The following is a 12,619-nucleotide window of genomic DNA, read 5'->3' on the forward strand; positions in this document are numbered from 1 at the left end:
TGATATCTTTCTCAGAATGAGAGCAATCTAAAGCAATGTGGATTTGTTGAAGACCAAGATCATTAGCGAGGGCACAAGCTACGAGCTAAACTTTCAAGAATAAGTGGATCACTGATAAGATCAAACCGGTAGCCGAACATCACAGATAATACCATGTCTAGTCTTTGCAAACAGACACAATAGTGGCACCTATGCCATTCCTCAAAACTAAGACGTCAACATTTACTTTGTCCATTCCCATCGAAGGAGGGGTCCATCTTGCGTACCACCTAAAAGTTATTTTTCTAATTTTAATCTATTATAAGCCACCACGGTGTCAGCATAGGCAACCCCAGAAAGTACACTATGACAACACCAGATGATTTTCATCATTCTAACCTTAATCTATTGAGTCACCACGGGTGTCTCCACAAGTTATACTACAATATGCATCATGTAATCTCATTAACTACCAAAGGATAAAGAAACTCATAGATGAGCAAGATTTAACTCAACACAAACATAATATGAAGGGAACACATCACATATTCAACTCTATTAATAAAGCCCATGATCACAATAAAGATCGCAACTCACATAATCAAGGGAGGGAGATAAAACACATAGCTAATGAGTGAAAATCTCCTGCACTCTTGGTGAAAATCTTCGTCCCCTTGGGACGCCACATTGGTCCTCTCCCTCCCCTTCAGCACACGGGGCGAAAAATCTTCATTTGCTTCGGCGCATGGCGTTGTTCCCTTCCTTGGAGGGGGAGGGGGCTCATCGTCGATGAGTGCATGTAGTTATCACTCCTGGCGGCGATTCTCATGCGCTTCTCCTCAACGACACTCTAGCGGCGTTTGCTAGTTCACTCTTGTGCGTTTTTTTTTTTGCATCTTTGATGTGTTTTGTCATGTTTTTTTCTACCAGCTCTCGAGGATTTCCTCAACATCTTGTATCCTTGTTCGGCCGATTGGTTTTATTTTGATCAGTTTTGCTAAAGCACATTTAGATGTGCCATAAGTGTTGCGCATCTAAGTCCTATGTCATTGATCATACATTAAGATTCGTGCGGATATTTTTTTTTCTTTTTTCTTTTTCTATTTATGCTTGTTTCACTCACTTAGATGTGCAATAATTAGAGCACATCTAGATGTGCCGGAGGCATACTATTTTGATATAAAAGGGGACAAGAGCATGTTCCAAGAATTCTCCATCATCTCTTTCTGTTTTATTCACCTTTGTGGTTAATTAATGGACACACATACAGGTTACAACTTCTTCCACCACCCACCAAAAATCGCATGAACCCGATATCTGAAACAAAGAAACGCAAACCAAATCCCACAGCGACAGCATCACATATGTACACGAGCGAAGATTCCTTGACCACCCGCTCGTAAATATTCAGTACGTCTCGTCAGTCGTCACCCCCGACCGGTACGTCTGACGGTGGTGCGCCTGCTGAACCCCTCCGTGGTTCCGCGTCCCGCCTCACCGCTGGCCCCCTCGGCGGAGCCCCTGCCTGCGCCGGCTCTGTGCGGGAAGTCCGTCATGTCCTCCGTGTCCGCCGCGCTGCTAGCCGTGTACTCGCTGGACGGGTTCAGCCCGTACTCGCTCGTCGGCGCGCTCATCTCGCTGCTGGCGTACTCGCTGATGGTGCCGCCGGCCGTCCCGGTGCCCGGCCCGAACGCCATCCTCCTGAGCCGCCTGACTTCGTCCGTGTTGCCGCCCCCTGAGCGATGCATCGCGCTCTGGCCCGGCGCCATGCCGCCGTTCAGGTCCTCCGCCGACAGCTCGCCCTCCAGGTACCGGACAATCTGATCACATACCATTGACACGAGCGCGTCACTTGCTTGTTAATGATGTAGTGTAGCGGGTGAGTTAGCATGTAGTGGATTGGGCACGCACCTGTGCCATCCGCGGGCGAGAGCGCGCCGTCTGGCGAACGGCGGCGGCGGCGCAGGCGACGAGCCGCGCCATGTCGTAGGCGTCGTAGTTGGTCCCCAGCTCCGGGTCGATCAGCTCCTCGTAGTTTTCCTCCTCCAAGGCCTTGGTCAGCAGGGGCTTTGCCTGTTCGGAACCCATCGAGGAAACGAATCTGTTACTGCTCGCTGCATTTGCGGTGGGAGATAGGCATCGGATGATCAAGTGGGAATAAACACCACCCTACTCTACACAGCTCTAGTTCAAACACGAGTAATTTGGATAAATTTGCGAGAAGGAATTAAATTCAGGCGATGGGTGGTTTGGCAACTCACCCAAGTAGCCAATGTTTCGGGCTGGTGATCTGAGGATGCCATGATAGGCTTCCGTCCGGTGATGAGCTCCAGAAGCATCACGCCGAAGGAGTAGACGTCGGACCGGTCGGTTACTTTGCCGGTGGCGTAATATTCCGGCGCCAGGTATCTTAAGATAAAAAGTTTTGACAACACTAAGATTAGTCCACATGCTCCCATGATTCATATACGCGGGCAGTTTGTTGGGTTTCTGAATAGTAATCAACTGTCTTACCCAAATGTTCCCATTACGCGCGTAGAAACAGCAGTGTGTTCTGCTTCTTGGCATTTTGCCAGCCCAAAATCTGCAACCTGCACGTAGCAAGAGTTAGATACAAGCAGACGATGCTTCAATTGTATTGTTGGGTTTTGAGTTTTGACGATTTATATACCTTGGGCTCGTAGTTGTAGTCGAGGAGGATGTTGGCTGCCTTGATGTCACGGTGGATGATCTTAGGATGACCTGAGATCAAAGCCAGCCATTTAAACATTCAGTGCCAGAACATCTTCAGGCAACAAAATCCTTATCAAACTGAAATGAACTACTGCCCGTAATGCAAGAAGAACTCACAGTCCTCGTGCAGATACGCGAGGCCCTTCGCCGAGCCGACGGCGATCTTCCACCGGCGCGGCCAGTCCAGCGTCGCGCGGCCGCTCCCTGAGACCAGCCTCTTGTGTCAGTCCCAGCACTTCCAAAACCAACAGAGCAGAGCAGTTCGACGGGTGTAGCGTGCGTACCGTGGTGCAGGTGGGACTCGAGGGTCTTGTTGGGGACGTACTCGTAGACGAGGAGGCGCTGCTCGGCGTGGATGCAGAAGCCGACGAGGGAGACGAGGTTCTTGTGGTGCACGCGGCTGATGATGTCCACCTCGGCGCGGAACTCGCGGTGGCCCTGCCCGCTGCCGGCGCGCAGCTTCTTGATGGCCACCTCCTGCCCGTTCACCGTGCCCTTGTACACGTGCCCGAACCCGCCCTGCCCCAGTAGGTTCGCCTCCGAGAACCCGTCCGCCGCCGCCGCCAGCTCGTCGTACCCCAACGTGCCGCCCGTCATGGCCGGGAGCGGCGGCCCGCCCGGGTCGCCGCCGCCGCTGCTCTGCGCCCACGAGTGCATCAGCGGCGGCGTCGACGACGGCGTCGACAGCGCGTGCGACTGCTGCAGCGGCGTCGTCGGCTGCCTCGGGTCGTAGAAGAAATCCGCTGGCACGAAAAAAACGATCGGTCAATTCGCCACTCGCACCAACACATTCAGAATTTGAATTTCACACCACTCGCACCAACACATTCAGAATTTGAATTTCAGATGAGGGTTGTTAAGTTTCTAGATGGAAAATCGGCAGCCCGCGTAGCACTGGCGAAAGAAAGTGGAGCACTAATAATCATGTCGGCGCAAGCAGCTCTAGTACGTGGGTCGCGCGCTGGCACGCTGCGCCGTGCCGCGGCGCGAGTCGCTGTCAGGCTGTCACGAGCACCGTGCCGCAGCATCGGGAGAGAATGGCGCGCGGACTCGCACTAGCACCGCGCGTCAGATAACGCGTTGTGTGCAGTTGCACCGATGGACGACGTCACATGATGGCATCCATCGCGGAAAAAGTCACGCGCGCGCGCGCGTCAAGAATGGCGTTCTCGCGACCGGGCGTATGCAATCTCTACAGTAATGTGTACGCACCTCGGGTCTCCGGCCTTCGGCGACGGCGCCGCCTGGACACGAAGCAGAAGATCAGGGCGGCCGCGAGCCCGAGCAAGACCACCGTCCCGACGGCCACGCCCACGCCCACCGCGGTCCCGCTGCTTGAAGAGGACTTTGCCGAGGTCGACGGCGCGGACGCTGACTGCGGCGGCGGGGGCGGAGACAACGTTAGAGGTGACGGCGGAGGCGCTGCTGCGGCTGGGGCGTCGTTCGGGGGCGGCGGCGAAGATGGGACGTCTTCGGGAGGTGGCGGCGTGGCGTCAGGCGGCGGTGGAGATGAACGTGGCACGTTCGTCGGGGGAGGTGGGGATGACGGCGGCGGCCTGCTAGGAGTTGGCGTCGGTGTTGGTGTAGGCGTTGGCCTTGGTGGAGGTGGGGATGGTGTTACTGGCGTTGGGTTTGGCGGCGTCGGTGTTGGCCTTGGTGGAGGTGGCGATGGTGTTACTGGCGGTGGGTTTGGCGTCGGCGTTGGCCTTGGTGGAGGAGGAGGAGGGTTCACCGGCGGGTTGACTGGAGGAGGCGTGCTGGCACCGTCGGGAGGGGGTGGATTTACCGGTGGCGGTGGCGTCGCGGCGGCGTCTGGCGGAGGTGGGGTCACCGGAGGCGTCCCAGAGGCGTCCGGGGGTGGTGGCGTCCCGGCGGCGTCCGGAGGAGGTGGAGAGACCGGCGTAACAACGGGTGGCGTCGGAGCAGGAGTCACCGGCGGCGTCTCGCCAGCGTCCGGAGCAGGGGGAGAGACCGGCGTAACCGGCGCCGGAGTCACCGGCGGCGTCCCGCCAGCGTCCGGAGCAGGCGGGGACACGGGCGTAACCGGCGCCGGAGTCACCGGAGGAGATGGACCGGACATGGCGGCCGCGGCGTACGTGGTGCGTGCAAGTGCCTAACGTTAAACCCTGCTACGACTGGCTACGACTAAAATAGCGATCGATGGCCGATGGCTAACAGAGGAGAGAGGAGACGGAGGCGCCGGTGCAAACGGCAAAGAGATTAGAGATCTATGGGCCGCTGCCAGCAGTTTAGCCGTTGTGTGGTTTTGCTCGGCATGGCCGCGTACAAACAAATCCCCATTTCTTTCTCCTATTGGCTTTGCTTGCGTGGTTACCAGTATAAAAGAAAAGAATTGGCTTGCCTCTCTTTTCTTTCTTTTTGTGGTATCCACTACCCAGGGTTTGTTCGATCGGATTGACTTGACCGTGCCAAAGTCAATCAGTGAGCCCGCATTTCTTGTTAGCATTAGCCTAGTGCTAATAATGCCTAGGTTTGGATATTTTCAACAACAAAAAAATGCCTAGGTTTGGATTGCAGGTGGACCAGGTCAGATCGATGATACGGCAGAGCACGCGACGAGCGGCTGGCTCAGCAACCTCACCAACTTCTGGTGCCTAGGCCGTGCAACAGTCATGGCCTGACGGCTCGTTTTCATAGCGTCTACTGCTGGACTAGCGAGTAGCGACTAACCAAGTTGCGCTGCAGCTGGCTCATAGGAGGACTACTTTCCAGAGGAACTGTGGCGGCGGGAACATGTCTGAAATGTTATGTCAAGACGTGTGCCTATTCCATCTCATATTTCCAATCGAATGTACCCGCGCTATATCTTCTCGAGATGAGTAAAATGCATCCTCTGATAAGGCTAATGCATCATCTGAATTGAATTATATCGTATAATAATACAACGAACAGTGGACTATAAGTAGTTGTCACGTCACCTATAACCCGGTAATAGATAGCCAACCTTACAACCTCACAAACTCTTAATTCACACCCGCTTCCCTTCTTTCTCTCCTCCAACTAAGCAAATATATAATATTTAAACTCTTATAGCCTGCTTACATCACCTTATTGTATTTGCTCTAACTAAACGCATCGACAAGTTCATAAGCACCAATGCATTTGTACACTGTCAGGAACTCTTATTGAAATGCAGTTTGGAGCAAGCGGTGGCGAGAGGCACGCGACAGACTCAGCAGTGGCGGAGCGTGAATGATATGCATCGCTTATTGCGATACGTACCATCGTGATCGCCCACTAGCATTTGAATTTGGGCACACAGGTGGTTTCTGAACATTCCAGAAGCTTTTCATCCGGTTTTGGGAAGCTTCTGAAACATTTTCTTCCTATGGTTTTCCTAAGTGATTTTCCCGAATTATTCAAGTTTTTCCCTTTTTTTACTTTCTTTCCTTTTGTGTTTTTATTTTTCTTGTTTATTCCTTTTTCATTGTTTCTTTTCTTTTTAAATTCGGTGACATCTTTTTGAATTTTAGAATATTTTTTGAATTCATGTAAATTTTTTGAATTAGCGAGAATTTTTTGAATTTGAGAATACTTTTTTAATTCATGCACCTTTTTTGAATTAGTGAGAATTTTTTTAATTTTAGAAACAATTTTATAAATTTTTGAATTTTTTTGAATCCATGAACAGCAAGAGATTTCGATAGCAATTTTTTTTAATTTATGAAATTTTTATTTTTCGTATTTGTGAACAATATTTGAAATCATGAACAATTTCTGAATTCTTGATTTTTGTAAAAAAAACTGAGGATAATTTTAGAAGTAATGAAAAAAAATTACAAACTCATGAACATTTTTGGAATCCAGGAACAATTTTTCAAACTTGTAAATATTTATGAATTTGCGGACATTTTGTTTCAAATTTGTGAAACTTTTAAAATTCGATAACTTTTTCCCAAATCTGTGCATTTTTTTATCCACAAACATTTTTGGGTTTTTTAATGCAGTGGGGAAAAGGAAAAGAAAAAACGAAGGAATAAATCCCACAGATCCTACCTACTACTCCCTCCGTTCCTAAATATTCGGTTTTTAGAGACTTCAACAAATGACTACATACCGAGCAAAATGAGTGAATCTACACTCTAAAATATGTCTATATACATCCGTATGTGGTAGTCTATTGAAAATCTCTAAAAAAACAAATATTTAGAAATAGAGGGAGTAATAGCTAATGGGCCAGCAGCCTGAGCAATCGGCACAGGCGATGCATATCAGCGGTGGCAAGACACACGAAGGCGCGGCTCGGCATGGCTGGCAGTGCATGCAGCAGGGGGCGACGTCGTTGCACGGGGCAGGTCCCTCGGCTGGGTTAGTCTACAAACGGCGGCGGCAAGAGCAGCTACAGCTAGCAGCCCTATGATGGCACGACGACGGCGGGCGTCGGTATGACGCGGCACGACGGTGACAACCAGCAGAGCCGATGCTGCGAGCTCTGCGGCAGCGCGTGGTTCAATGGATACGGCGCAGCTCGGCACAGGCAATGCTATCGGTATCAGCGGGACGTGGGCACGCGGCACAACCACATCGTCTCAGAGTGCAAATGCACGGCGGCAGCTCGGCTGCACAGCTGAATGCGGACGTACGGCAGGACGAGGGCGAGCGTTATTTTCACGTGTATGTACAGTTTTGGATTTTTAGACCGCGGCTGGCGAATGTACCGCATATGAGTAGCGTTGTTATGTATGGATTAATGGGCTTGAATTTGGGTTGCGGCGGACCAACATGTGTTTAATCTTGATTAGCAACATGGTTTACTGAAGTAGGAGTATGAGCTTACGAAAGTTTCAGAAAATCAGGGCTGCTTCGTGTACGCACCTCGAGTCCCGGGCGGCGGCACCCTACGGCGACGGCGCCGCCTGGCCAGGAAGAAGAAGATGACTGCCGCGAGGCCGAGCAAAACCACCGCCCCGACGGCCACGCCCACGCCCACGCCTACCGTGGTCTTGCTGCTTGACGAGGACTTGGCCAAGGTCGCCGGCGCGTCCGTTGAGAGCGGCGGAGGAGGCGGAGACCACGTTACAGGTGACGGCGGAGGCGCTTGTTCAGCTGGGGCGTCGTTCGGGGCCGGCGGCGAATATGGGACGTCGTCAGGAGGTGGCGGCGTGGCGTCAGGCGGCGGTGGAGATGAACGTGGCACGTCGGTCGGCGGAGCTGGGGATGATGGCGGCGGCCTGGGAGGAGCTGGTGTTGGGTTTGGCGTAGGCGTGGGCCTTGGTGGAGGTGGCGACTGTGTTACCGGCGTTGGGTTTGGCGTCGGCGTGGGACTTGGTGGAGGCGGCGACGGCGTAACTGGCGTTGGGTTTGGCCGCGTCGGCGGCCTTGGTGGAGGTGGCGACGGTGGTGGCGGAGGAGGATTCACCGGGGGTTCCGCTGGAGGGTCTGCCGGTGGCTCCACTGGAGGATTTACGATGGTCGGGGGTTTCGCGGTAGTAGGCGGAACTGCTGCTACCTGAGGAGGTAGTGAAGGTGGAATTGCTACCGGAGGAGGTGGTGGTGGAGCAGTCACCGGAGAAGGCGGAATTGCTGCCGGAGGAGGTGGTGATGGAGTCTCCGGAGTAGGAGGAATGGCTTCCGGAGGCGGTGGTGATGGAGTCACCGGAGGAGGAGGAGGAGTGGCTTCCGGAGGCGGTGGTGATGGAGTCACCGGAGGAGGCGGAGTAAACATGCTAGTGTCCGGAGGAGGTGGGCTATTCACTGGGGCCACCGGAGGCGTCACGACGGGATTGTCTGGAGGAGATGGGGTCACCGGCGTAACCGGCGGCGTCGGAGATGGAGTAACCGGTGGCGACCCGCCGGCGTCCGGAGGAGGTGAACTAGACATGGTGGCTGCTGCGGCTTGGTGGTGCAAGTGCAAGTGCCTAAGGTTTAACTGTGAGCATGGCTACGAGTTATTACGTCTACTAATATACCGATGGGCAAAGAGAGGAGAGGAGAGGAGAAGACTAAGTACGGGCTGGACGCAGTTAGTGATGAGGTTGGCCATGCAGAATTCTTCTCATGGCTTTGCTTATATTACTGGGTTCAAGCGACAGCAACATATCATACGAATTTTGGGCTTCTGTAAAATAATAGGCTCGTCTCTTTCCTTTCTTATTATTCTAGGATCCACTATCCGGTGTTTGTTAGATAAGATTGACCGGGCCAAAGTCAACGAAGCCTGATCGATCATTTTGTTACATTTGTTTTTATTTTCTATTTTTCGGGCAACTGAAAAAAATTTGGTTTCGGTCAAGATGCATGCTCAAAGCACGGATGCGGACATGGCGGCTGGGCGGAGGCAAGCCGAGGGTTGACCGCATGGGTGCGGGGTGGCGGTAGGGGTGTGATACGCCGGCGAGCCGTGAGCTGTGGAGATGAGTTCGCCAGTTGATGGTGGGGGTGCACACGCGGGGAGGAGTGGTTCTTAGGGTGTGTCTTTGGCAACGACGACTCAACAGGCGTAGAGGCTCGGGCAGGGCAAGCCGACGAGGCGACTCGAATAGAGAGGGGCGTCGACACCGACCATGGGTGACGTGAACACTATGAGGCCAGTGATGATGGGCGGACTAACATGGGTGGGAGAAAAACGGAGAGAAGAGGAATGAAGACGAAGTATTGGTGACTAAAAGTAGTTTTTTCTTTAACTGGGGGTGAAAGATAGGTACCCCTTTTTGTTAGCATTGGGGTAGTGCTAATCATGTCAAGTTTGGGAAGACGATACCAAAAATGACATTTTATCATATGAATGTAATATACTGTGCATGTATCTATCTCTTTTTAAATACGCACAAACATGTTTATCATGCATGCATCTATCATCTATTATTGGTTTGAGATTCGTGGCATGTTTTTTGATTGACCAAAGTTTGTTTTGTTTCATAGTGTTACATTACCTTTTTTTTCTTGTTTTGGAATGTATCATGTGTTTCTCTTGTGTACCAACAAATACGAGTGCACTTGTCCCATAGTGGATTTGTTGGTACATAATGAAACATGACGATGCATTCTGAAGCCAGAAAAAAAACATTATATAATATATAATACGCCCCCTTAAATAAATATTAGTGATCTAAACGCGCTCTTATATTTCTTTACGGTGGGAGTACTTTAAAACAATTGTCAAAAGCCATAAAAGATATCACGAATCTCAAAGTAACAATGAAAGGCGAATCCATGCATGATATTTCATATGGATGATGGACGGTAGAAAAGTCACTCTTGGATCGATCCAGCAGTTATCATGTAACAAGAAACCAAGGTTTTGGCTATCAGATAGATCGATCCGACATTTATATCTATGACCGGGCCATGGACTGGGGGTGCATCAGCATGCCAGTAGTCGGCCCACTAGGCCACAGTGCGGCCCATGCCTACTACCTGACAGATGGCCTCATCAGAAGGCGTAACCATGTTGGTGGTCAAGGCAGGCATCCCGAGGATCTCGAAACATCCCATCCGGTTGTAATAGACCTAGCACTCTTATAAACCCTAGCATTGTTCCTTATATAAGGCGAGGTTAGGGCTAGACTATATATAATCTTGAATAGATACTTACAGTGAGTACCATATTCAAGTAACCTCACATAGACACCGACATAACCGTGACACCCCATCGAGTACTGATGTCAAGTAGTTTGATCACCAGTTTACTTGACATGAGTGCTCGATGGGGTGTTACGCGTAATTCTACGGAGGGGGGGGGGGGGGGTGACATCTCGATGGAGGCACGAAACCAATCCCTCCGAAAGTACGTAATTTTCCACGGCCTCGAATCCAAGCAGGCAGTGGCGGAGCTTGACCAAGTCCTCTGGGGGGCCAAACAGAATATATGAACTAGTGGGGGGGGGGGGGGCAAACACACAAAATTTCCATATGTAAGTTCTTTCTCTCAAAAAACTAAGCCTGCGTGTGCCAATCATGGGGGGAGGGGGGGAGGGGGGGGGCACAGCCCCCAGCAACACACTAAGCTCCGCCGTTGCAAGCAGGGCTAAAAGACCGCGTTGTGCAAGGTCAATGCACAAGACCTGCTTTTATCCTACAGTGTTGAAAACGCGATTACCGAGCGGTAACCAATTTTGTCGCCCGGTAACCAAAACCCTGCGAGCAGCTCGCTCAGCAACCTCACCAGTTTGGTTGCCTACTTGCAAGGGCAAGGCCTGATGGCTCATTGTTATTGTGTGTAGTAGCAGTGAGGCTCATTGTTATTGTGTGTAGTAGCAGTGATTTTCATGTTGTGCTGCCGCTGACTTAATCTTTTTTGGCGAATTGTGAAGGCAGAAGCATGTCTGGATTGTTATTCACGTTTGTACTTGTTCCACTCCAAATGTTCAATCTAATCTTGCGTAGGACTATATTTTCTTCAAGAACTATACAAAAGTGCGGCCGTCCGAGCGCGGATTTCTAGCTTTCGGGCTCCAGGGAGCCTAAAATTTTGAAAAATATATCAAAAATTGACTTTTAATGTTCCAAAAAATTATGAACAGATAAACACGTACATGAGTGTACATTGCATGTTTGTAAAAAAAATTCATGATGAAATACGTTTTGACGTGAGCAACACACACACAAAACATGAAACTTTACAAACATGCGGTATATGGGGCTCGGATTGACTAAAGCTGCAGAACGGATCAACAATGTTTGCTGTTCCGTGCGAGGAAAGAGCTGGCTCAGCACCATCATTTTAATGAAAGTACTATTTTAATATGTACAGTACGTGTACGCACCTGGGGTCCCCGGCGGCGGTACCCTATGGCGACGGCGCCGCTTGGAGACGAAGAAGAAGATCAGCGCGGCCGCGAGGCCGAGCAAGACCACCGCCCCGACGGCCACGCCCACGCCCAACGCGGTCCCGCTGCCTGACGAGGACTTGGCCGATGTCGACGGCGCTTCTGCTGACTGCGGCGGCGGAGGCGGATAAAACGTAAGAGCTGAGGGCGGAGGCGCTGTTGCAGCTGGGGCGTCGATCGGGAGCGGCGGCGAAGATGGTACGTCCTCAGGAGGCGGCGGCGTGGCGTCAGGCGGCGCTGGGGATGACGGCGGCGGCCTGCGAGGAGTTGGTGTTGGCGTGGGAGTTTGCCTTGGTGGAGGTGGGGACGGTGTTACTGGCGTCGGGTTTGGCGTCGGCGTGGGCCTTGGCGGAGATGGGGACGGTGTGACCGGCGCTGGGTTCGGCGTCGTCGGCGGCCTTGGTGAAGGTGGTGGCGGTGAAGGTGGTGGAGGAGAATTCACCGGAGGTAGCACTGGAGGATTCACGATGGTGGGAGGGTTCGCCTGGACCGGAGTAGGCGGAACTGCTACCGGAGAAGGCGGGATTGCTACGGGCGATGGAGTCACCGGAGTCGGGGTAGGCGGAACTGGAGTCACCGGAGTCGGGGTAGGCGGAACTGGGGTCACCGGAGTCGGAGTAGGCGGAACTGGGGTCACCGGAGTAGGAGTAGGCGGAACTGGAGTCACCGGCGGCAACCCGGCGTCGGGAGGAGGTGGGCTGGACATGGTCGCTGCGGCGTGGTGCAAGTGGCTAGCGTTGAACTATCTCCACGTCTACGACTTTCCGACTAATATACCGACTGATGGGCAAGAGAAGAGACAAGACTAACGCGAGGCGCCGGTGCAAGCACATCCGTCTATGAGCTGGATGCAGTTAGCCATTAGGTGTTTTGCTTGCTGGGTTCAAGCGACAGCAACATATCATGTACGAATTCTTCACCTACGAAAACATACTATCATACTAGGAACCAATTATGGCTACCTGTAAAAGAATGGGATCGTCTCTTTTCTCTTTGTATCCGGGGTTTGTTAGATAAGATTGACGGGGCCAAAGTCAATGAGCATGATCGATAATTTGTGCTGCCATTAGCGTAGTGCTAATCATGCCTGGTGTTCGGGTGGCGGGCAGACCAGGTCA

The 12,619-nt window shown here is 52.1% G+C and overlaps 1 protein-coding gene across 4 annotated transcripts; it reads right to left on the bottom strand.

The window, feature by feature from the left end:
- Window positions 1-1,177: 1,177 nt before the first annotated feature.
- Window positions 1,178-12,403, bottom strand: LOC147980325 (uncharacterized). Of its 4 annotated transcripts, XM_087547518.1 has the most exons (9): window positions 8,480-8,644; window positions 3,925-4,654; window positions 2,997-3,455; window positions 2,830-2,916; window positions 2,651-2,721; window positions 2,494-2,570; window positions 2,241-2,388; window positions 1,891-2,052; window positions 1,178-1,799 (listed from the first exon to the last, which is right to left on the bottom strand). In XM_087547518.1, exons 1-9 carry the CDS (start codon window positions 8,552-8,554, stop codon window positions 1,407-1,409), a joined length of 2,202 nt encoding a protein of 733 aa, XP_087403644.1. In that variant the 5' UTR covers window positions 8,555-8,644; the 3' UTR covers window positions 1,178-1,406. The 4 variants fall into 4 exon arrangements, with proteins under 4 accessions (XP_087403644.1, XP_087403643.1, XP_087403640.1 ...); XM_087547517.1 differs by lacking the exons at window positions 3,925-4,654; window positions 8,480-8,644 and adding an exon at window positions 11,439-12,403; XM_087547514.1 differs by lacking the exon at window positions 3,925-4,654 and having other exon boundaries at window positions 7,549-8,652.
- Between the last annotated feature and the right edge of the window lie 216 nt (window positions 12,404-12,619).

Source organism: Triticum urartu, chromosome 3A, assembly GCF_056163025.1.
Source record: "Triticum urartu cultivar PI428250 chromosome 3A, HENAU_Tu73, whole genome shotgun sequence".
Lineage (NCBI taxonomy): Eukaryota > Viridiplantae > Streptophyta > Magnoliopsida > Poales > Poaceae > Triticum > Triticum urartu.

Coding starts and splice junctions, on each gene's coding strand:
- LOC147980325 (XM_087547514.1), bottom strand. CDS start 8,554: ATGTCTAGTTCACCTCCTCCGGACGCCGGCGGGTCGCCACCGGTTACT. Junction 2,053..2,240: donor CCGAAACATTGGCTACTTGG/GTGAGTTGCCAA, acceptor GGTTCCGAACAG/GCAAAGCCCCTGCTGACCAA. Junction 1,800..1,890: donor CTCGCCCGCGGATGGCACAG/GTGCGTGCCCAA, acceptor GTATGTGATCAG/ATTGTCCGGTACCTGGAGGG.